Source organism: Limulus polyphemus, unplaced genomic scaffold (assembly GCF_000517525.1).
Source record: "Limulus polyphemus unplaced genomic scaffold, Limulus_polyphemus-2.1.2 Scaffold1058, whole genome shotgun sequence".
Taxonomy (NCBI): Eukaryota; Metazoa; Arthropoda; class Merostomata; order Xiphosura; family Limulidae; genus Limulus; species Limulus polyphemus.
The window spans coordinates 258779-285626 of NW_013666668.1; the positions used below are offsets into that span (position 1 = coordinate 258779).

Below are 26848 nucleotides of genomic sequence, written 5' to 3' on the forward strand. Positions count from 1 at the left end.
ACGTAAAAATATATATATATAGATATTGATAAAAAAATGTGATATATGGTATAAGATACATCACTTGAAAAGCATATGGTGGTCTTACAGAAGTACCCCATCTCCACAGTAAGTGTTGGAGAAGTATAAAGGTATAGTGCTAAGATATAAAATTCAGCATACATGAGGCAACACCCACTACCAGGTGGGATCCTGAAATATAATGTATAAGCAAGGATAAGAGAGAAAAAAGTGATAATGTGACGACTTACCCCAGTCACAGGCAAACAGACATGTGTAGAATCACCACAGGAGGAAGACAATATCTGCCCGAGGAAGACACAGCGAAGTTGTGCAGAGAAGGAGTGATGAAAGCACATGTAGTTGTCCACCTATTGGCAAATTATCCCCTTCAAACGATGGTGTCAAGCAGCCAAAGACAGAGTTAGATGACAAATTAGGTGTGAAAAAACAATATGTAGATGGTGACCAGCCAGGGACACATCCAAATATGCTAGGTGTAGGAGTTGACAAACCCAAGATGTGAGCATAATAGGAGAGAGATCAGGGGAAACAGAAATGAAAGCAATGAAGAGAGACAGTACAAACCAAACAACAGAGCAGGGAACAAACTGGAAGTGAAATGGACAATTCTCTATACAGAAAACAATGCAATGTAATGTGTCATTTGATAGATTATAACTTTGGTTTTCTATTAGTTATAAGTAATATAATATTAAATGTCAAAGAGAACTATTGGCAATTTCTGAAAGAGAGAGGATATGACAAATGGGTATGGCAATAGGGGCCTAATTTTCTATTGTATGGCTCTGTTAACCAAATAAGACTGATGGCAATAAAAATATGTTTTGTCTAAACAATGAAAATATTATAAAGAGTAATTTACATTAAATTTTGTACTTCTTGGAGAAGTGGTAAATAAGTTAGAGTAATAACTGCCTAGAGGGCAATATGATAATTCTCATACTACCAGAAATTCAGGATTCTTTTAAATATTGCTTTACAAAATTAAGAACTTAGAACTTAATATTAAAAGTTGGATTTTTAGCTATGTATTTATATGATAAGAATGTAGTTTAAATGAATTTTGAATGTAACTCAGAAAAACCTTATGACATGCACAAAAAAGAAGCCTGTAGCAAGAGGGTTAATTAAACTTTCTGCTGGGGGACACTTGTATATAAGAGCTGATATAAGAGGTCAAAAAGGTGGTGGCTCACGTGTCAGCATTATTATACATATTTTGGTGTGTAACAGATGGCCAATACTACAGCATGTTTTTCTTTATTGCATATTGTGTCATTAGAGTTAACCTGCATTGTATTTAGTGGAATGCATAATGAGAGAACAGTTATAGTAAGTATTGTTTTACTTTGGAGCTTTCATTCATGTGATGAAACATAATATTCACCAGAGGAGTAAAAATGAATACAAAGTATTGCAGTTTCAAAGAGGAAGTATCCAGTATTCACTTTCGCCAAATCAGTAAGCATAAGAAATACACATGATTCTCTAGGAACCATTACAAGTTTTTCATCTCATTCATGTTACTGCATGAAAACATTTGGTACACTAAAAAAATTTTAAAAAATATTTTTTGTTTGGAAGGAAGTACAATAAGTTAATGCTTTTCAAAATGGGATGTAGCAATAATTTTTTAAGCATGACACTTGTCAGTTATGTTGAACTTCTTTCTGATTTTTGTTTCAGCATAACCTTCAAAATAAGATTTATTAAAAATGTCAATACATACATACATACCTCTTTCATCTTTGCTAAGTTCTAATAAGAGCCAGTCTCGAAAGCCAGGAACAGGTGAAAGTGTAGAGAACAAGGAAATTCGTGGAAATTCTGCAAGCACATCTTTAACAGCTTGTTTGATCAGTTGAGTTCCTAGCTCAATACCCTGTAAGCCTAAAATATAAGATTGAATAAATCAAATACAGAACTAGCTCAATTCTTTGTAATTCTTGAATACAAAAACGATTTCTTGCACATTTAAATATATGTGAGTAGATAATTTCATGTATCTGATTCAATTATCTTTAAACTTGGAATATATATTGATGAGTAGGTCAACAAAGATTCAAATTCAATTTCCTTTAGATCTAAAAATAAAGTTTCAGTACATATATAAAAATTCTTCCAAAGCTAAAATATAATGATGAGGGAACTAATAAAGTTCCTGTCTTAATCCTTTATAAACCTAGAATAAAAGAATGTGTAGACCAACTATGTACCTATCTTAAGTTTTTGTAAAAATAACAATTTAAAGGTTGAGTAGATCAGTTGTGTGCCTGGTTTAGTTTCTTATTGATCTAAGATATAAAATTGACATTATGAACAAAATTTGTTCAACGTGTAGCAAATAAGATACGTGCCTAGCTCAAATCTTCATAAACAAGAAATATAAAGCTGAATAGCTAAGAAAGATCTTTTATTCATTTCCAGTAAATCAAGTCTACTGGGAGTTCATTTATATTACTTCTAATCATTACTGCTGAAAATAAACGTTTTTCTTGTAAAAAATGCACTTTAGACTAAAAGAGCCTTAACTGAATTAAAGAGAACATTTTTAATAATGAAGCTATACATAATGCCATGTTAAATTAGAAGTGCATTTCCTGTTATTGAAGCATAGTATTTCAAAGCTGCTTCTCTTTTTACATGTGAAATTAGTATTCTAATAAGGTACTCTCCCTCCACTCACAAGATTAGCTTTTTTCGTTTTGTGCTGCCTTCTGTATGCAAACTTTTTCAGAAATGCATGCCACAAGCCTTCATGATCCCTCTGTTAAAATCCAAAGTTTCAACAAGTCTCTCATGCAAATCATCATGTGTCACATCTACGCCAATAGGAGAGCACTACTATCACTATGTGACTCCCTCTACGTGCTATTACCAAACTATCACTTCTCATTTGGCAGCTGTCGAGTTCAGACATTCTTTCTTACATTGTTCAGTTACCTTGAAGTGGTTTATTTTTTATTCTGCATTTTTTATATTTTTCTTAACTTTATTTACTACACTTCACAGTTGTGGAGTTAATATTTTTAGTAAAGCATTACTTCCTTATGTTTGCTGCTTTATCCCGCTTATGAATTCCGAAGTTATAGTCATCACTTTGGGTACTTCACCAGCGTGTGATGCTGTAGTTTCAGCCAGGATATATCGTAGCTCATTCGCCAGGAGATTGAGCGATATATGAGCCAACCTCTCTCCTCCTGAGCCTTTCGAGCTGGACCAGGATGACGAAGATTTTGATCGTTTGTTCACCCCCACCCACCTCGGAGTTTGCCGCACCTTCCCATTCACTACATGATAATTTAGCTCGTCCATTTTATCTCTCTGGTATGTGAGGTTTTGACTTTTACACCTGTTTCCTATGACCCTAGATCTTCCCTCTTACATGAAACAACCTCCTGACCCTATTTAGTCTTTCACCCATCCTTTGATATTAGGGTTCACGCTGACCAATTTGCCTCTCAACTGGGGGAGGATGTTAGTATGCCTCATCCTCCACAGACTTTGGATCAGTACGTCCTCGCTTATTATCAGTCAAACTTCCCCTTTGTTAACCAACAGTTGTTGTGGTTGGTCCTATCTGTTTGGGGACGAACCCAGATTACCCTGTCCAACTTACCCAAGCCCAATTTTCTAGCCTTCATCTTACCCTCACGACCCTGTTAAGGTACCTTTCCTCCCTTCAGCTTCTGTTAGAGGCTCTTCACTATAACCCTGTCATTTTCAGCTCTCATGCTTCAAACTTGGTTGGTTTTTGTTGGGACCTCTTGGGCCATGATGCAGTTCTGGTGCAGACCTGTCTCCAGGCTCCTTATCTGAGGGACCTCTGCATGCAATGTTTTTGCGGCATTATGTCTTTGGAGTTGTGGATGGCCTTGTCCCATCAACATTCTACCCCTACTAAGTTGGTAGCTTGTTTGTCACAGTAGGGGATGAGTGTGGGACTGGTTCCTCTCCCTCGACCTTCCCACCCTCCTGTGGTGCCATGGTTCAACAATTTACTTGATGATGTACGATCTGCCAACAGCAGTACCGGTGACTACGTGGTTGGTTTGGGTCCATTGGGGTCTCATATCTTGAATTTCATTCACCAATAGGGACCTTTTCTCACTGATGTCTGGGTTCACAGAGTGCTCTTGGAGGGATATGTTATCTCCTTTCTCTCCCTTCCTCCCTTCTTCAGTGTTCCTCTTACCTTACCTTCTCCTCTGGATCCTTCGATCGACACTTTAGCATCTGTCAGAGGTGGTTCAGGACCTCACTGCACAAAAGGCTATTGAACCAGCTCCACCAAGTTCATGGGGGTTTTACTTCCACCTGTTTGGGGTTCCCAAGAAGACTGGGGACTGGCATCCTGTCACTGATTTATCTTGTCTCAATCAGTATATTCACACTCCTTGCTTTACCATGGAGACATAACTTTCTCTTTCGTGGGCATTTTCTCCAGGTCTTTGGATGACCAAGATGGACATTTCCAAAGTTTGAATTAAGCATCAGTTTAACTTGGGTTTGGCTTCATGTATTTTAATACTGACCTTTTCTCTCAATTGAGCACACATTTACAGTACTAAAGAAGTATTCATTTAACTCTGAAACACCATAGTTCATCAATTTGATGTGCCTGTTGTATGGTTTGTTTTCTAGTATTTCAGACACAAATGTCTGGAAGATACTGTTTGAAACCTGAGTTGAACTTTCAATAAATTATGTATTTTTTAATTTTTATATGTGATATTGGCATGAATTTACAGATTTTCAAATTTGAAAATAACTCTTTGTAAAATGTTCTTTAAAGAAACAATTAAAAATGCTTACCCTTGTTTTAAGTTTCAATTACTGATTTTTATTCTTTCCTACATTCTTTTAAAACTTAAAGTATAATCAGGTAAAATTGATTATTTTGAGAGCAATGGGGTAGGAGGTCTAACAAGATATCTATTACAAGGATTCTTTGAAGACAAGCACTTGTACAAATGAAATATAGAAACTGGACAGAATGAAAAAATAAAAGCACCATCTTTGTTGTAATGGTAAACATAAACATAGTATGTGTACTTTCTTAGGTGATGGACTGCCAGTCACTTTTACTGGATTGAAACTGTTCTCTTTCTAAACTGTACTCAATGAAAACATCTACCAGATTAGTTAAATTTAACACTACTCACTTCACTGGTAATGTACAATTTACCATGTGCAGTTTCACTGTTTTTACAAGCATTGACTTGTAATAAAAATAACTTTCTCTCTATACCAAAATTATAAGCAAGTCAACTTTTTCACTGTTAATGAGAAGGCTTGTTTTAATATATTTAATAAGTTTTAAATCTGTTGTATAACAATTTATATTTTTACATCTGTTTTTTTGTCAATTTTCTTTGTCCATTCCAGCAGTTACTTAGGCTGAAACAGAACTTGATACAATAGAATGCAAAATGATCTAATTACAAAATATATTTCTTTTCCTCTGTAGGAACTGTCTCATAATTCAAAATGAAGTATAAAATGATACAGTAAATCAAACTTTTTGCAAGCTTTAAGAAAAACAATCAAGACTGTAATTGCGGTAGAAGTTCACAGGTATCTTTTCTTTCAGCAACACATTACCAAGCTAAACTTTCATGACTTTATTTTGATTTGTTCACACATCTTCACTGAACTGGTAACCAAACTGGCTTATACAGTTGGAAAAAAGAAAAAAAAGAGCTTTCATTATGTGTTTAGGTCACTTGCCTATGGCTTTTTAAAGTTGAGACAAAAGCAATTTACATAACAAAATGACAACCAAGGTTGAGAAAGAGCAATTGTTAAAACTGATAAAACTACACACTTGTATTGAAGTTACAATGTTTGAATTGCTGCCACTTTATTCAAGTTTTTTCCTAGGGGTTATGAGAGCCATATTAAAAAAGTTCAGGAAATTTACAAACATTAATGTTTTTGTTCAGGGCTAAAATCAACCCAATTTAAAATTAGCACTTCTTTTTATATTTATAAAATTGAATAAACCAACTTTTTTTAATGAATATATTTCAACTTGGAATTATTGAAAAAATATGTGAAAGAACAATTATAACTATATTTTCTATCATTTTTTTAATTAAATAGTACAATTTTGTTCTTGACACAACAAGTTCACCCAGCCAGGCACCATAGCATTAAACTCGAGTTTGGAGGATCCACCTAAATTTCCTTTAAGAAATTTCATCAAAGTAATACAGATACAGATAATGTGGGGGCTAAAAATTGCAATTAGCATTTTTGGTGAGTCCTAGATCCCAGCCCATAAAGGTCTAGGCCCCTGGAAGTCAGAGGGGTCTACATGTTCTCTGGTGCATTCTAGGCAAATATAGGGTACTAAATATTCATATTATTTACTGTTGGGATGATCAGTAAACAGTGAACTTTTGCCATAAATTTCACTGATCAAAATTACACACCAGTAAACAGACAAACTGATCATTTTATGAAATATTCAGAAGATACCATATACTTGTGTTTATAACTGAAATAATTACACAAGTTAATAAAAAGCTGGTCATTTCATAAAGTATTGAAGCACTACTTGAATAAATCAGCTTCCACTAGGAAACATTACTGACTAATCACTTACAAACTGAGTCTTTTAAAAAACATACAAAATATTATGTATATTCATGCATGAACCTCTACATATGTTACTACATATTTTCCAATTCTAAAGCAAATAGATGCTTGCTTGAGTTTGTATGTGTTGTAACAAACATTTTTACAGTAAATTTTGGATAATAAATGAACAAGGTAATGTAATGGTAGATATGCATTATATTTCTCTCAAACTAAGAAATCATCTAATTGATTTCACATCAAAAATATTGTCAGTTGAAAGAAAAATTTCAATTCTATGTAATTCTAAGCAAATGGCTAAAAAACACTAATCACTAAAGTAGATGGCAGAAGATTTGAAGCCTACCTCTAATCTGACCTTTTATGATTGTCTGCTACTGCACTTTTAGGAATTCAATTTGAAAAGGTACTTGGATACCTTTGAATTCAAAAACCCTGATCAGCTATCCATCAATCAGCCAGCTAAAAAAGCCTCACATACTGATTTCAGTTTAGAGTAAACATCAAAATAGACAAGGTAATTTTGGATTGAGTCTACTAGTGCCAGCACCCCTTCAAAGATTTTCCCATTGGTTTGGAGCAAAATGGGTGGATAGCCAATTTGTCAATAAAAATGGTAGCCAAATCTCATTCTCCAATACATAATTATAGATAAATTACAACAAAATTGAACTCTACAATATTATAATTTAAATAATGTTAACTTTTATGGTTAATTTTTAGAATGTAAAACATGATAGATGTTTTTCAACTGCAATAATAAAGAAATACTTATCACTTTGAACAAAGAACACTTATCATTAAATTATTATATTTTTATTTTCTCTATCTCACATCATTTTATTTTAAATCTGAACTGAGCTTATGATGGTTCCCTCATAAAATGGATTAACTTCCATAACTGTATCTGGAGTACAGTTGCATAAACTTTATTATGATACTAAATCAGTATCTTAATGAGTAAATGTATTCCTGGAGACAAAAAACTTACAGTATTTTAATATCTTCAGATACATAAAAGAATATAACTAACCTTTCTGGGTTGAAGATATGGAATAAAAGACAGCAGCATGAATATTTTTAGGATCTTCTACAACATCCTTGCTCAAAGGCTGAAACAATTTTTCCTCCAACTGAAGATGTGCATGATTAACAATAGACTGAAAAGAAGATTAAAGAAAGTACTCAACAAAAATAGCAATACCCTACAGACAAACATTAGCAATAAGGTATCAAAGTCTGTTTTACTTAACAGAATTAAAAATATATATATTATTAACATGTACCATACAACACAGTTCAAGTGTAAAAAACACCATTTAAAGTACAAGTAACTTTGCCACTAAACTTCTGTGTTAATTTATAAGGCCAAAATATTTAATAAAAACGTTTAACAGTATTGTTCATATAACAGTGGATATAGTTTTGACTTTATAGTGTAGTGCTCAAAAAAATGAGGGTCAGAATATGTATTTTACTTTAAAATGATAATACCAACCATAATATTATTTCTAGGGTTTCAATATTTAACTTTAAAACAAAATATTCAAAATAAGCCATTAAAAAATAAGTGTTTGGTGAAACTTTGCCAATCTTACAGACCTGTATAGAAGTTGATATTTCAGTAGTTAATGCTGTATGAAGAACAACAATTGGCTCCTTAGGCATGCTACTGTGAGTGAAGACATAACAACGCCGGTATGGACCAACTCGGAGTTTCAGATCTCCCCAACTACGAACAGGATGGACAGCTTCATATTCTGATATCTAATGGCATTAATAATCAATAATAATAATTTAATGTAGAACATAAGAAATCCTAGTACAAGCAACAACTAAAAACTCTCATAACAGATTATGCATATATTACACCTTTTGTAAAACACCCACTCATAAGTTGGAAAAATATACTTTCACAAACCTTTTGCAAAACACTCCATCACAAACGTCATGATCAATTGACTCAAGAAAATGAAGTTTGAAATAATATATGTTATATCATGCTATGTAATTTGAATTATAGAAAGAGGTTATAAAAAAAATTACACAAGAATATGGCACATTTCTTTATACTGAAAGTTAACCCCTTCTAACAATGAAAATATATTTCTAATAGGTACTTACATCCTCTCACCCAAAGCTATCTTGACCTTGATTTGCCCTCTAAGTATTGCTAAAATTTTCAATAGCACCCCTGTCTATTATACCCCTTCATTTTTGTGCCATTACAGCAACATGTGCTGATTATGTGACTACCCTCCACCAATCATATTGCACCATCTATACTAGTGCAGATGGCTCCCTCTACCATTGTAGCACAATCCTCACTTTTGAGAATTGACAGATACAAACCAGAAACACTGACAAATCAGTGGGGAGGAAGGGGAGGAAATGGGTTAGAGAAGTACCTATTAGAAATACATTTTCAGTGTTAGAATATGTTAACTTCCGAAATGGTACTACCTTCTCTCACCCAAAGCTAGAATCCCACATTGCAAAAGTGAAGGGGCTGGTGAAGGCACAAAGTAATCAAACAAGCTGAGAACAACTGTCAAAAAAGAACAGGTGTGCCACAATTATAAAAGGAGGTACACCTGTAGGGTATAGCACTACTTCTGGAACATATATGCTCTTTGCCCGGTAATGAACAAAGGAAGACATATAAGGCAGAACTTAATAGACGGGCATCATGTCATGTAATACAGGTTCTGCCCATGAACAACAGAGAGTACATAAGACATTCATATATGTAACAAGCATGAGCACGTTACATAATAATAGTTGGATTTCAAGATGGTGCCTGTAATCAGATATATGAATATGTGGCTAGGGCTAAAGGACTGTATATGAATAGGCTAAGTGTGGTCTGCCCAGGCAATAAACATTCAGGAGAAGTGCCTTGAGATATAACAGATTATGCCAAGTGCAGTCCATCTGGGCAAAAACAACAGTATAACTTGTATAATTTGTAAGATCAAAAAGTGCAGTCTGCCGAGGCGAAAAACATCCAGGGGAAACACCTTGGATACATATTACAATAGCCAAGTGTGGTCAGCTTGGGCAAAACATCCTGGGGAAGCACCTTGGTATACATCAGATTATGTCAAGTAAAGTCCATCCAGGCAGAAAACATCCAATGGAAGCACCTTGCATAAAAATTTTATTTCACGATTAATAAGTTTGGTCAACCCAGGCAAAAAAAAATATCAGGGATAAGTGCCTTGAATAGAGTATATTGTGATAATGTATAATATTAAATATAATGACAATAGCCAATTCTCACAGAGTGGGTACATATGACTATGAAGTTTGTTTTATTGTACAAATCCCACTCCTGAGGAAACCTCCATGGTCCACCACTCCAGCAACTGGAAGTGGCAAGGACTCCTATGCTCCACTAGAAGAAAGAGGGAGGATATGCATTAAGGAGTCCAGAGGAATGGCACACTGGAGACAGTGCAATGGGTGTCTGCATTTCCCTATTTTGAAAAGCTGAAAGACCTTGAATGTAAGAATCACAGATCAGTAGGGATGGGCAAAAATCCCTATCTGCTTTACTTATGAAGTCCATGAGTGACAGTCCTTTATATATGATACAGTTATAATAAAATATATATATATATAATGCCAGATAAGTGGCCAGTGGTCTTACAGAAACACTCTATCTCCACAGTGAGCATTATAGAAGTATCCAGTGTTTGTATTAAAATACAAAATTCAGCATATCTGGGCAGACAATATCCACTACTGGGTGGGATCCTGAAATATGATGTATATTAACAAAATAAGATAAAAAATATTAATATGTCAACTTACCCCAGTCAAAGGTGAACAGAAGTGTATAGAATTGCCATTGGAGGAAGACACAGCTATGTAGTGCAGAGAAAGAGCGACAAATGAATTGGAAGTTGTCCACATACCAGCCTGAACAATCCCCACCAAAAGACAGCGGTTTCGAGAAGCTAAAGACTTAGTTAGATGACAAATTTATTGTGAAGAAACATTATGCAGACAGCGACCTTCCATGGACACATCAAAATACGCCAGTCATACGAGTTAATAAACCCAACCATAATGCATAATAGGTGAAAGATCACGGGAAACAGAGGTATGTCATGGAAGAATTAGACAAGAACCACAAAAGAAGGCAGTATGAACCAAATAACATAGCAGTGAATGAACCGGACAAAGTAAATAATATGGATCCAAACAGGAATACAGGTGGGAAACAGAAGGTAAAGGAATAGGAGAAAAGGCAAAACAACCTTCCCAGGCAGCTGATGTCCTGATCTGGACATGAGGAATGGTAAAGGATGGCATAACTATCAGGAGGAGAAGGAATGAGGTCTTAAGGGAAAAATAATACAAGGAACAAAATGCAATGGATTCATAGGGAGAAACGAACAGGACATGAAGAACAATAAGATCCCAATCCGGCAGAACACAGGAATGTGCTGGATGGATTAGAGGAAAGGAATGGAAAAGGAGGGAAATAACTAGGGAAGAGAAGACTTTCCAGAAGTGAGATAACAGAAGGTGTTCAACAAGGCAGCCCTATAAATAGCTACATTTGAAACAGACAAACTCTGATCAAGCAACCAGATGAAGAACTGGAACAGATGAGGAACAGAAGAACAGGATGGTTGGAAGCCATGGCAAATAGACCAAATTCAGAAGCAAGACCAATGCCTCTAGTACATAGACAAGGGGCAAGTCCCTGAGCTGAGTTACGGGACTAGACAAAATGCACACATAAAGATGAAGTGTAGTAACATTGGTATGAAAAACATCCTATTGTATTTCTCGAAGGAGCGATCAGGACAGAGAAAAAAGCAGGGGCTGTTACTCCAGTAAGAGCAAGAGCAGAGGAAACCAACCAATATGGAGCAGCCAGCAGAACACAACAAGGAGTGGTCTGTATAAGGGAAAAGATACAGAAGAGGAATATGAATGGAGTGTAGGCATATAGGTGAAAACCCCTCCAATCTTGACTGTAAGCATCCATCCCCAAGGCTGAGGAACTAGAAACTAAAAAGGAAGGAAGTTTAACAATCCAGTGAGTGGGAACACACACACACAGACACACACACATATATATATGCAATGTTCCCAGTTGAGAACATACCCACAGAAGTACCAGAGGATGAATAGAACCTGGTTTGGATGTGATAAGAGATCGGTCACAAGATTCATAACTCCAGGAACATGACATGCCAGAACCATCATGTCATGGTCATTAGCATAGTACAGGAAGTAAAGAGTCTCTAAAGACAGAGATCTGGCTCTGGTTCCCCCTTGTTTGGTGATATAGCTGATGACAGTGGAATTGTCAGAATGAACCATAACCATCCTCCTCCAAAGGAATGGGAAGAAATGATACAGAGCTCGATGAACTGCCAAAAGTTGCCGGATATGGAAAGTAACTCCCTTGACTGACCAATCACCCAAAATTTCTATAGAATTAAGGAAAGCCCCCCAACCCACCAAGTAAGCATCTGTGAACAGATGAGATGTGGAAACTCCCACCGTGGTTATGTCCCTTTCAAGCCACCAAGGAAAGTCGGCTGTGATCCCAGATAGAAGAGATATGGGATGGTCCAAGGGATCGTGGTGGAAATTCCACTGGTTGAGAAGCATCCAATGAAGGGAATGCATGTGAACCTAACCCAAGGGAATGAGAGCTTCCAGAGAAATCCACATCCCCAAAAGAGATAAAACCTCTCATGCAGAGAGAGAAGGAGAAGTTAAGGCTACTGGGATTGCCTGCTTCATATTCTGGAGCTGAAGTGGAGAAAACTGGGCTCAACCAAGACAGGAAGTGAAGAGAATCCCCAAAAAATAAAGGACTTCTCCAACTTGATGAGAAACCCCACCTGAGCAGCTTGTCAGAGAATCTATAAGACAAAGAACACAAAACAAACTTACCCAGAAGAACATGAGAATAAAAAGGCACCAGTTAACCATAACAAAGCTTGACTCAAAAACCAATGCCCAATTAAATGTGACTAGTAATAAAGAAAAAGGAACTTACAAATTAAATAACATTAACAACAAAAAAAAAGTAAAAATTTAAACAAAAATAAAAGAATAAACAAACTCCAAATGCAAGTTTAAACTAAAGTAAACTAGATGGTAAAATAAATATAAAAATCTAACTTACGCAACATTGAGCAGAGAAGACATGAATGACCTAAATTATGGAGTGCAGAAATTAGATTCATACACACTAGCTCACATAAACTCACTGAACATGGGTATACCTATGGGGAGTAAGAAATATAAACTGAAAAACTTACCACAGATCTACTAGAAAAAGGAACAATACCTAACCCAGCGGATTAAGAGGAAGCATAGTATCAGGGGAAAGTGCCATAGAAAGAAAACTTTCCACACACAGTAGTTCTATCCCTCTGCACAAAAATCTTAACTTGAGAGGAAAAAATCGCCAGTCACATATAAGACACGAACTCCCCATGAACTGAAGCCTGTGCTTCCCAAGCAGACATCACCGACCCAGAGACGTGGGGATTAGTGTCAGAACCATTGTATACTTATGGTGTGAATATCATCATCCACCATATTAAATCATGAATTTGTATGAACAAGGTATAATTCAGAAAACAAAAACATTTCAAAACAAATGACTAGAAACAATGGAAATCAAATGCAAGAAGTGAAAATTGATATATATTTGTGCTCAAGCATAGTCAAAATTTTGCTGTCACATGGAGAACAAGTTAAAATACATGTCTATATATTAGAATGCCAATCGAGAAAGTGAGGATTGTGCTGCAATGGTAGAGGGAGCTACCTGTCCATTCATCTTTGCAATGTGGGGTTCTAGCTTTGGGTGAGAGAAGGTAGTACTATTTCGGAAGTTAACATTTTCTAACACTGAAAATGTATTTCTAATAGGTACTTACCTTCTCTAACCCACTTCCTCCCCAATGATTTGCCAGTGTTTCTGGTTTGTATCTGTCAATTCTCAAAAGTGAGGATTGTGCTACAATTGTAGAGAGAGCTATCTGCACTAATATAGATGGTGCAATATGATTGGTAGAGGGTAGTCACATAATCAGCACATGTTGCTGTAATGGCACAAAAATGAAGGGGTATAATAGACTGGGGTGCTATTGAAAATTTTAGCAATGCTTAGAGAGCAAATAAAGGTCAAGATAGCTTTGGGTGAGGTGAGGTAGTATAGTTTTCGAAGTATGCTTACTGCAGCATTCTTTAATCTGAAAAAATTTATTCTTTCGTAAATGTTTGCCCATATTAAGAAGCTAAAAGATAATATAACTAAAAAGTTTCAATTTGTTTGTTTCTTTTAGAGCAAAGTTACATTGGGCTGTCTGCTGTATCCACCATGGGGAATTGAACCCCAGATTTTAGTGTTGTTAGTTCATAGACTTAACATTGTCCCACTCAGGGACAAAATGTTTCAAAATCATTTTGTAATATACAACATAATGAGTCCCATAACTTTGCAGTCAATTTTACGAGAGAAGCTTCAGAAAATTTATTTAACTAGTGGCATAATGATTCCCACCCATACATTGTTGATTTGCAATAACTTTAATTTACATTTTATAACATATAACAGACAAAGAAATGACTAATCAAATGCCAAGTTGAATGTGTAGTTTTACAAACCTTTCTTAAAGTAACACATAGCAAAATGTATGTCACTTATACCTGAAGTGAAAATAAAAAAAAAATTCACAAACTGTTTTTAAAAAATTGCATAACCACTCCCATGTTATGAACCAATCAGCTGAAACAAAGAAGTTTCAAATAATACATACAACATATTACATGGCAAGCCCAATGTCACATACTGCTGGGTACAGAGAGACGTATGTCACAAACCTACTGTAACATGTCATATAATGAGTACTATGGCACTTACTATCCAATTAAAAGAATGATTTTTTACAAGTATCTTGCAATCCAAACTGTACCATCCTCATATTATTTTCTAACTTTTATAAACTTCTTGTGGCATACCATATGACTGGTCCCATGTCACTCACAATTCACTTTAAACAACAAAATTTGACATGCATTTTGTAACAAATTACAAAACTCCTTTGTCTCTAGCTGTTCAATAACAAAAAAAGTTTATAAGCTTTCTGTAACAGACATTTGAGTTTCATAGTTTTCATAAAAATGGTCATTTTTCAACTTTGAAGTTGCAAACCTTCCATTTTCAAATACAAGTATTCCAAACAAGTTAGGTTTGAGATGATCTGGTGGTTAGGGCATCTGATTTGCAATATAAGGATTGCAGGTTCAAATACTGTTCCCAAATATGCTCATCCTCTCAGTTATAGGGGCATTATAATGTGACACACTGTCCCATAATTGTTGGCAAAGAGCAGCCCAAGAGTTGGTTGTGGGTGGTGTTAACTAGCTACCTTCCCTCTAATCTATCACTTCAAAATTAGGGACAGGTAGTCAGATAGCTCTTGAGTAGATTTGTGCAAAATTTGTGTTTACTACTCACAGGTTATTTAATTCAATAAAATGAATTATAAATTATCAGAGTTTCTGTACAAAGCTTATAAACTCACATTTTTTCACTATTGAAGTTTATCCTATTGCATTTTCAAGAACAAATTCATTGAATTTGTGGAAAACTCAAAAATGTTCTTTGTACAAATTATGTGTTAAAATGTATTATAAAATATCACAACCTTTTCAAACCTTCTTGTCTGCACTTTAATTTCTGAGAAATTGTTTAATGTAATATTGAAACACTTCAGTGCATTAACCACTATTAGTTTAAACTCTTACTATAAACGATTAATACTAGCTATATAACAGTTCCATATGTAACATAACATTGTATAATTAGTTAAATTGCACTGAATTTTGCTAATTAATTTGTCATATTTACCATTATTGTGACTTCCTTCTCTAAGTCTAACTACTATCAATGAACTTTTTTGGCCTTACTAAAGATTTAACTTTACTTATGACTTTCTGTTGCCTGTTCCATGTGTTTTGTCAAATTAAAGATGTTAAGAAAACAGGATTAACTGTGCAAGCACAGCTCAGGGTATGTTCAGTATAATATTTTTTTTTCATTACATTTAGCATAGTTCTAGTTCAATTATATTAGCAATATTCTAACTATTTATTGCATGATTCAGTTGTTCATAAACATTAGATTTTTAGCTGCATTACTGACATTTTCCTGCTATTTGACTCTATACCTAAATATCAAAACTTGTAGTACAAATTTATCAGAGATGGCAAGCCTATTTAGTTACATGGTCAGAGTCATTTAGTAGGATTTTATTTGGCAAAAGAAATTTTTACAGAAGATTATGGAAATATTTGCTTATGTACATATTTGTACTGATGTTAACATTACTCAGTGAACGTTAAATCAATGACAATAACTAAAGCTAACACCCAGTGTTTTCCATAAGTAAGATATCTTCTGCTTTTTCTCTAATATTACTTTCATTCAATAGTGTTAGTTACAATGTATAAAGGATATAATTTTATTACTTTTTTTTTATATATACTTTTATTAGAGAGGTTGTTTTACATTCATAACAGTTACTTTAACTGTCTTAATGTTTTTTTATACTTTAGTGTCTGGTTTTAAAAATATAACTGATGGAAGGAAAGGTAACAAGTATAAAGACTAGCAAACTAGGGACTGTTATAAACAAAGGCTTGGATACATATTTTATAACTAATCAAATAGTTTCATGACACTTACTGCTGAAAACTTTTCTGATATATTACTTAATCCATTACATGCCGTATTCACTTCACAGAAGTATCATGAAGCTTTCATAACACATCATATGAAAATTCTGAAGCCATCAACTACTCAATTGATACAATGAAGTTTTATTAACTTTTTGTAACAAGTCACACATCATCAAAAGTTGAGGACAAAATAAAGTGAGATGAAAATATGGTAACATTTAACATAATGATTTCCATATGAAATAGTGCTGAACTGAAAGAATGACATTTCAGGATTTTTTTATAATAATCAGATGATAATTAAGAACTCACTTAATGCCAATTTGAAAATAATTTTTCACAAACCTTTTGTAGCATATCACACGATGAGTCCCATGTTACCCGTTGTAATCTCATGAAGCCAGCAGAGAACCAAAGAGATAGAAGATCTCTAAGTGTTTTATTTAAGGCTTTTATGTTTGGAGCTATTGACTTGTTAGGCTCTAACATAGACAGAAGATACTGGAAAGAAATCATTAAGTAAATACTGTTTATGTAAAAATTCTCAAAAGTGAAAGTGGTCTAATTTCTAGATTAATTTTATATTTGCCCACCAACAAAAATAAAATAAACTGTAATTTTTAACCTATTTCTCACAAAGAGTCTATTAGCTTACAAAATTGCCAGCTTATGTGACAGTGACCTTCAAGTTAAGACAAAGAAAATCATAAAACATTTTGAAAATTTTAGTTTATCACAAATCAGGACAACTATCACTATAATTGCATAAATATCCATAAACGTTTGTTGAAGAGGTAAAAAAAGAGATCAGAAATACATTAGACACATTAACAGAGATACTTGGAAATTACATCTATTAAAAATGAACCAACATTTATCTGGTAAAAGAATATATAACAATTTTGTGATTAACATCCATTTCTGCCTCTACAACATCCAAAGGCTAACCATCCTGTTTGAAAAATGAAACTGTCTTAGCTGAAGACAACTTCTACCTTGCCAAAATTTATACTTGTGTCCCCTAGTCCTACTATTCTCACTGTTAAATGTAAAAAAAAGATGATGCATCAACACTATTAATTACCTTTACAATCTTAAACACCTCAATCAGATCCCCGATAACTCTTCTTTTTTCAAGAGAAAACAACTTGAGAAATTTCAGCCTCTCCTTGTATGACAACCTATTCATCCCAGGCACCATTCTAGTAACCCTTTTGTCAACCCTTTCCAGCAATTAAATGTCTTTCCTAAGATAAGAAGCCCAAGACTGAACACAATATTCCAAATGTGGCCTAACCAGTGACCCGTATAACGAAATTATAACCTCTTTAGACTTGTATTTAATATTTCTGTAGATACAACCTAAAGTCACATTTGACCTACCACTAGTAACAGCACACTGCTTGGGTGGCTTTATAGACTGATTGACTATTACACCAAGATCCCTTTCCTTCATGACACTGTTAAGGTTATTTCCATCCAGATTATACTTATAATTCAAATTATGATAACCAACATGCATTATCTTGCATTTATTATAATTAAAACCCATCTGCCATTTATTTACCCAACTCACTAAATGATCTAAATTATCTTGTAAATCAGCAGCATCCTCTTCACAGCTAGCAACACCCAAGACCATAATATCATCTGCAAAGTTAAGTAATTTATTGACTATTTGTTCATCTATGTCATTGATGTAAATCAAAAAAAGCAGATTATTATTATAAAAAGAGCAAAGGTCCTAAGAATGTGCCCTGAGGTATCCCACTTGTGATATTAATCCAGTTTGACTGAACTCCACTTGTAACAGCCCTCTGCTTTCTTCCATCCAGCCACTCTTCTATCCAATTTGCTGACTTATCCCCTCACACAGATACTTTTTTTTTACAAGCCTTTTAAGTGGCACCTTTTCAAATGCTTTTTGAAAATCTAGATACCCCAAATCTACATCCTTACCTTCATCTACATAAGCAGTAACCTTTAAAAAAGAAATATGAGGAGTGTTCTGTAGTTGATAACTTAAACTGAGTCCCTATATGTGTGTGTATATAACAAAACCTTTATTACTGACAAATAAAAGAAAACACCAAGTGTATCCACACAGACAACAAAATAGTTGATCTTACTACTATAGTCTTTAGCTTCTTTTCCCACAAGATTGACTCCTAAAGAAACTAAAAACTGTTATCTTCCAGAGCACAGGTCTTTTAATTGTAGCCTTTAGTAACATCATCATTGGCCAGCAAACAGTGGAGTCACCCTATGGTTAGTATACACTATGGCCGAAATGGCCAAGGTTTTAACTCCCACATGGTGTACAGGATTAGGACACTCTATGAATGGACAAGGTCTCACCACGCAGCGAGATAACCCATTTGCATTTTTATATTGTGGGCTTAGGTGATGAACTACGAAAAAGTCATATTCTTGCAATGCTATGATCCAGCATGCTATTATTCCTTTGGGTTTTAAGAGTTTAGTAATCATTTCAGTGAACATGGTCCAGTTGGAAGGTGAATCTTCTACTATATAAGTAATGACGGTAGTGCTTGACGAAAACAACTAAAGTTTTTTCTTCATCATACGGTATCTGTGTTCAGGAACCATGAGCAATTAGGTCTTCTACTAAATCTTGCAATTGTGATAACACTGCCCCGATTCCAGGGATAGACCAGTACTAGAGCCTCCACTAAATGAAGCTTTATGAATTGAAATACTTGTTTGCACTCCTTCCTACATCCAAAGTGCAGCTATCTTTGGGAACTGTAGAGATTCCATCTCTCCCTACTATGTGACTAGGAGGAAACTCCCCCTCCGTTTGCATTAGAAAACACTTCAAACCTACCTTTTAAATGCACTGAAGAACCATCTTCAGGTTCTCAGACACCAACTTAAGAGTGTGGCCAAACACTCTCATGCAACCGTCTCTCTCCAGTCATGGACATTTCCTCTCAGTTCTGAGTACTTTTACATTGAGAAAATTCCATTTCTTTCTGTAGAAGCATCCCTTTAAGCTGTTTTTAACTCAAGAAGTTAATCGTATGGTTATGGGACCTCCTTTCTGCACATTTCTCCGCATGACATGAGCTTTTAATGAGTTAATTATGTTATTTATGTTTTAAGATTCATATCTGAAAGGTTTATAATTTTTTAATATAACCCAACTCCTTCTTAGTTCATAAGGATTAGTATAATAAGGGAGCATAACAACATTCTGCTGAAGGCTAAAGCATCTCTTTTGATCATACTGTAATATTCGCCAGGGATGGCCATTTAATAACAAAGCTAAAAGACAGGAAAGGAAAAATAAAACATTAAAAAACAAACTATATGTGAAAATGTAAAGATATGCAATCAAAAACATAACCAAATTAAAATATTTAAGGTTATTCAACAAAAATTAAAAGGTCTGTATATTTTTCCGATGTCTTAATTTTAAATAATTTATTGTACTATACATTAATAATAACAGCTACAGTTAGAAAGTGAAAAAAATATATAAACATTTACCTTAAAAAACTTTTGATATTCATTTAAAAGATTCTGGGGTTATGCACATTAAATTTGAAAACTAAAAGATGGTAAAAAGTATTTTTATACTTTACACAAAAACCACCTTGCATTCAAATTATTCAGGGTCTGAGTGCAAATAACTACAATAAATAACTAATAAATTTTATTGGAAATACTTGATAAGAATAATCTCATTCTTGGTGTACAAAATACTTGTAATCTTTAACAAAATCTGACCAATTTTTTTTAAGATACATTAAGTTATCATAAATATTGTTGACCTGTTTATCATTCTCCATACAAGCTATGCCAAATGGACTTACCCATAACCATACAGTTAAGAGAGGGCTAGTACAATCATGCTTTACACAAATGCTTTACAATAAATCTTGTTTGGCAGAGCACCAAAATTCCCCTTATCTTTCTATTTATGGTATTTTGGGTCAAAATCAGTTTCCCTACAAGTATAAAAAAGTTGCATTCTGCAAGAACAACAGATTCATACAAGAAATAAGGGGAGTGTTCTATAGTTGACAACGTAAACTGAGTTCCTTTATGTGTGTGAATAATAAAAAGCCAGGACATAATTCATGAAAATGAATCATAATCTTTACTACTCATAAGTAAAAGAAAAGAGCATGCATACAACAAGATAGCTGGTCCTACTAGGATAATCTTTAGCTTTTTCTTTCACAAGATCAGTTACTACAGAAACTAAAAACTGTTGTCTTCCAGAGCACAGCAGATCTTGCTTTGACCAAATAAAGAAAATGTGCCTAAACTTTCAGATAACCTTAATCTAGATTAGAGCATCACCTCATGGTCTTTATCTTTCCATAACATTGGTCAGCCATGGTCATTAGCAATGTCATCACCAACCAGTGAGCAGATATATCCATGTTAATCCTTACAACCAGATCCTACTTGCCCTATTACACACAATACTGCAGGAAGATGATTTGTCAGCTACTAGACCATGAAGAGAGGAGAGTGACTGGAACACTATAAACTTAACTCTTTCTGGACCATGTGTTGCCACCATGACAGTAAGGAAACCTAATAACTGAAATGTTTTCAGGATTCATATATTACTATGAAAGGTAGAAACTATGTGATATGCCTGTATATCACAACAGAAACAAAGTTATTTGGTAAGTAACATCTAACAGAAGTTATTATTTTCTTACACTGAAAATATATTTCTAATAGGTACTTACCTCCTCTCACATAATAGCTATTCTTCTTCAGTGCTGCCTTCTATATGTAAAAGTTTTTCGTAGGCCACAAGCCTTTAAACTTCCATCTACCCCACGATTAAAGTGGTTCACTGCACCTTCACATGTAAATTATCCTGTGACAACTGCCCACGAATAGGAGTGTGACAAACTTGATGCACATGACTCCCTCTATTCAATTCTACTTAACCATCATCTCGAGAATAGGCAAAAAGTAAACACCATTTTCAGAGAAGAGGAAGGGTGTGAAGTGTGAGAGGAGATAAGTACCTATTGGAAGCATATTTTCAGCATAGGAAAATAATGACATGGTACCTAACTTTCACATAATAGTTAGAATCCCACATTAAAAAGGTGAGGGGCCACTGCGAGGAATATAGATGAGCATCCTTCGAAAGCATCCAAAGTACACCAATGTTGGGAGAGAACACAAGTGAGATACCCACACCACTTCTGTACCAGGTACACTCTTCGTCCAGTGTGGTAGTAGGTGTTGCATAAACTGGCAGAAATTGGGAGGAGCACATCCAATGAACATGAGAAAAATCTGAGTGATTCCAATCTTACATTCCATTGAAATCACCATAGTTAAAGATAAGATGAATTTAGGGTTCTCAGCCACAGATTGGATGGTGGGGAAAGGTAAAATGGTGTGCCCCTTTGTGTAAAGTGGCTAAATCATGTCAGACCACACCTGACAGGTCAAATCTAGTCCAAAATCAGGCAGAATTTGCCACACATAATCCAATCTGTGATAGAAGGAGGATCCCCACCTTCTTCACGTCAAGTTCAGTAGAATGGAAGGAGAAAAATTCCATGTCAATTGACTAAACAGAGCACATGTGTGTGAAAGTCCACAACAAAACACCAGTCATCCAGGAACCCAACAACTGAATGATGGTGGGAAAGGATGTGCCAATGTGGTGATTCACTTCAAATGCAAACCCAACTGCACCAGTTCCACTTTGTGCAACACCTACCTCAGGTAGTAAGCCTCCATGAAGTGAAGTACCAGATGGACAACATTTGCACTGCAAAACATCATCGTCTGGATAGGATAATTGAGCCAGATACCTCAAGCAACCACAGAGCTGTAGCCAATTGAACTGATATGTGCAACATCAACTTCTAGGACTCACCACACAAAGGTGGAGTGCATAAGGTTAAACCCATGACCGAAGTAAGACAAGGAGTCATGACCAACATGTGTGAGGATTTATGTTGATTGGTCAAACTTTAATCCAAAACCACTAATTGGGAATTAACATCCAGTCTATGGTAGAGTGAGGGATCCCAATCAAAGGGGTGAACTGCAATATGGAAGATCTGCTCAAATTCATAGAATATACTATTGTGATATATGCCCAGCATTGTCCCCCAGATAGGACTGCAGAGAAGCTGGAGTGCATGGATGTGCAACATCAACTTCTGGGGCCCTCTGCACAAAGGTGGAGTACTCAATTGGAGGATCTACACCATCTACACTGAAAGAACACCACTGCACCACTCTCTACTGAATGGAAGTGATTACATTCAGGAGGTTGCCTCTACAGTCCACCAATCCAGTTGCTAAGAACTGGAAAGTGGCAAGGGCTCCCATACTCCATTAGAAGGAATTAGGGGAGAAATGTGGTGGAGAGTTTGGAGGAATGCTAACACAGGAGACAGCGCAATGGGTGACCACACAAACCCTATTTTGTAAAGCACACCACCCATGGTTTACTCAATTGATGTGCAACAATCCCCTTCTGCTTTACCCATGAAAGTCCATGGGTTAGTACGGTCTTAAATGGGCACATGGATAAAGCAAAATACCATGAGGAAATCTACTAGAATTCTTGTGGAACACCCTGGCCATGGGTATACATCGAGATTGTTGGGATTAGCCTCCACCTGAAGAAAACTTTGATTGGACGTCCCATACAACCCTTGCAAAACTATCCCAAGCAACATCATCCTCTTGGGCTCAACCCCAATGAGGTGGAGCATCAAGAGTAGTTGTGTGTAACCCATGCAATATCATCATCTGGATTGGACTGCACAGAGGCTGGAGCACATGTATCACCAGGATACATCCTAAGTAACCACAATCCACAGGATGATCAGAGCCAGGACCACATACCATCAAATTTTGGGACCCACTATATGGAGGTGGAGTGACTGAGTCTCTAAGTGGTAGATAATATATCTTGGTGTGACTTATGGTCAGTTGCACAGTGCAGATTTTTGGAATGGATAGATAAGTTGCACAGCTGGACAGGCAAGGCTTGCCACTGACACGGATCCTAGACCTAAAAGGGACATTCCACTGTAAGCAAAAGCAAGTACTACATAGAAAACTATAACTTACCAAATTGATGTTTGAAGGATGGCAACAGGTGGAAAGCAGTATCCAGATAAGGAAGATATAGCCATCCAATGTAGGTAGTGGGAGATGAATGGATGAGGTGTTGCCCACATGCCCATATAAAGAATTTCCTCCAAAAGATGATGGAGATGAGATGCCAGGGAAAAGGTAAGGTGCCATATTGGATGTGACAACACCTAGAACAAATTGTGGTAAGAAGGAGACAGAGAGGAATATGCCAATCTAATAAGTTGACAAACTTAACATGTAAGGGTAGAAAAAGAAAAGTCACGTAAGGAGGAAAGTTTCCAGGGAATGAAAAGATGGGATTGGAAACCACAGAAGGTGGCTGTGTGGGCAATATAACAACAAAGAGCACAGATGGGACACAAAAGTCTATCAGGATCAGACCGAAAATGAAGGTGGGAAATGGAGGGAAGGGAAATCAGCATGAACAAAGAATGTTCCTCACAAGTCACCAAAGTTTTGGGCAGAAAAGAGTGAATCAGATAAAGGAGAACATATGTGGAATGGAACAGAGTATGTGAAACACAGTATTCATTTGTCCATGAATATACTGAGTATTTGTTTTGAATAGTCCGTGTGCTAAATAATTTTCATGTTAAAATCAAAATTACTTTTGGTCATCTCAAAAATCTCAAATTTCCTTTGTGTAATCCCTAAAACCTCCCAAATGCATTTCGAGTGTTTTTTTTTTTCACTAAAACTTTATAGCTTATCTGTTATTTTCTCTACCCTGTCTCAAAACGGGATAGGTCAGTTCGACCGACCTCATACAAACCAAAAAAAAATAGAAATAAACCTAAATTAACCTTTTTTTTTCTTTCTGGAAGGATTTCAAATTGTAACATGAAACTACATTCGTTTATCTTTAGTAGCTCTAAGTTTGTAACATTATCCATCTATTTATAATTAAATTTTATTGTTTTATTGCCCTTTGAACTGTGTCTAAGTGTTACTACTACCTGCACCATTATAAGTTGTAAATCACTTGGAGAACGTGCAGCTCACGTTATGCTATCGAATTACATTTCCCATGAGCTGCTCGTGCGCGTGCCTCATGAACCATTTTAATTATATTATTATTATTACTTATTTTACCTAATCTAGTCTTAAATAACTTTAAAAGATCTGTACTTTTAATTTTAGTTACTTTTATAATAATAAATAAGAAATAAATATGAAAAACAAGAAATAAAGTACTTCCCCAATCATCTTTTTTCTTGCCCTCAATTGTCGAGGAGAGTTAAGCCTGATATTTGATAGTAATTATAGTAATGCACTTAACAATTTTTATTTAATTACATAATGCACCAAAGAATATAGATTAATAACATGCAAAAAATAGACAAATTTACCTTCCCCTCAAAATCTTCCCGGCTTTCTAACTATGCTACAAAAGCTGTTACAAATTCATCCAAGCTAATCATCAACTTTCCCACGGGAACGATGTTGCTACTCTGAGTGAGATTGACAATTATCTGTTCAGAACAATGTTATACAATACGTCATTTGATAGATGAAAACCTTGACTTTCTATTGGTTGTAGGTAATATATAATGAAACGTAAGAGAGAACTATCAATGAATTGTGAAAGAGAGGATGTGACAGGTGGGTGTGGCAGGAGGGGGCTGATTTTCTATTTGATAGCTCTGCAACTAAACAAAATTGAAGCCTATAAAATTATGGTTTGTTTAAGCAATAACAATTTCATAGAGAGTATTTTACATTTAATTTTGTACATTTTCGAGGGGTGATGGTTCAAACAGGGATGATGACATGCTAAGATAAAATGTGTCCTGTGGGTCACACTAGTGGAAATGCAGCATTTTTTTTATATATTTCCTTGTAGAATTAAGAACTTAAAGCTTTTATACTATTAAAATATGGATTATTAGCTAAGATTTGATGCTATTCTAATTGGTATAACATATACAGAAAGTAGTTTAATAAAATTTTGAATGTAAGACACTAAAACTTTGTGTCATGCACAGTAAAGGGTACTCGGGACAATGGGATTAATGGATAGGTGAAATAGGGAATGGGAGGGCAAAGGTTCAAACAGAGGGAGTGTGATACAGTGAAGAACAATACTGACATTCCAATATTGATGAGGATGTCAATGAATCCAGAAGGAATACAATAAAAGGGAGACAGTAGGAGAGGAAAACACAAAGCAGTACCTGGAAAAATGGAAGTGTTGGACAAGGGTGCTTGATAACCTGCAATGGAATATCCAGGTAAAAAAAAAATCGGTAAGGAGAGGAACAGTGGGCCAAAAAGGGGAAACCTCACAGCTTAACAACCAATGGCAGAAGATGTTTCACATACGTTGATAAACTGCAAGGGAGAAAGGGCAAATGAAACAGGCTAAAAAGGAAGCAACACACACAGATAATTTGGATCTCCTTGCAAGGGACCAGATAAATGCCAGGCATGAAGTCAGAGGGTGTGAACAGCAGGATTAAGGACCAGTGACCAAAGCTGATGGAGGAGAGATGTAGTGAGAGGACGAGTGACATGAGTAGTTTGAAGCTGAAGGAGAAAAGGAAAAAAGTTGTAATAGTCAGTAAGGAGCAATGAGAAGAATTTGACACAGAGTGGAATGGAAGATTGAAATCACCCTGGGAAGGAGCCAGATAGGAGGGTAGGCATAGAGGTACCAGTTGGTCCAGTCCAGACTGAGAACATTCACTTTCAGGGCCTGTGGATGAGGCAACTTGGTGTTGAGAGAACTGGTAAAAGTATCCAGATCAGGAGTACCTCAGTGACTACAAAGCCAGAGGAATACCTGAAGATCAAGGTACCACTCCTTGGTGAAAAGAAGACCCTCCACAAGGTTGAAAGTACTGGGAACAGAACACACTTTGAGATATATCTGCAGTGTGTGAGCCCAATAAAGTACTTCCAATATTCAATCACAAAAAGAATGAGAATGGGTGTCTCTTTGGCAATTGAAATAAGAGTCAAAAGTGGAATTGTCTTAATGGACCATGATGAGTCTGTTCCAAACAAAAGGAAGAAAATAACCCAAAGCTCATCGTACCACCAGAAGCTCCAAGATGTTAATAAGCTATGACATTTCTACCTGAGACCAATATCTGAAAACCTCCAGTTGAATGACCCATGCACCCAACCCTGGAGAGAAGCTTCAGTGAACAGATGCAAATTCAAATGAGGTACCTATCCAACCACCAATGGAGATAGTCAAGAAGGGAAGAAGAAAGAGTAATTGGAGAACCCAAGGGATCCCAAGCAAGATTCAGTTGGACATGTAACATCCACAGAAGAGAATGCACATGTTCAAAAACCAAGGGGATAAGGGCATCTGTGAAAGCTCAAGTCCCCAAAAGCGATAGAACCTCAAGTGCAG

The 26848-nt window shown here is 35.6% G+C and overlaps 1 protein-coding gene across 7 annotated transcripts in view; it reads right to left on the reverse strand.

Annotated features, from left to right (window-relative positions):
* The window catches only part of LOC106461918 (malonyl-CoA decarboxylase, mitochondrial-like), a 117031-nt gene that overhangs the window by 40361 nt on the left and 49822 nt on the right, over positions 1-26848 (reverse strand). For 6 of the 7 annotated variants that reach the window (XR_002611107.1, XM_022389013.1, XM_022389011.1 and 3 more), the window contains exons 5-8: positions 16702-16857; positions 8230-8394; positions 7661-7787; positions 1762-1914 (exon numbers count right to left, since the gene is read on the reverse strand). Coding sequence is in view for 6 of the 7 variants with exons in the window: in XM_022389013.1 (XP_022244721.1) it covers positions 1762-1914; positions 7661-7787; positions 8230-8394; positions 16702-16857 (601 nt within the window). In the remaining variant the exon portion in view is untranslated. Of the gene's footprint in view, positions 1-1761; positions 1915-7660; positions 7788-8229; positions 8395-16701; positions 16858-23457; positions 24074-26848 lie in introns of those variants that run through there. The other variant, XM_022389014.1, reaches the window with a different exon arrangement.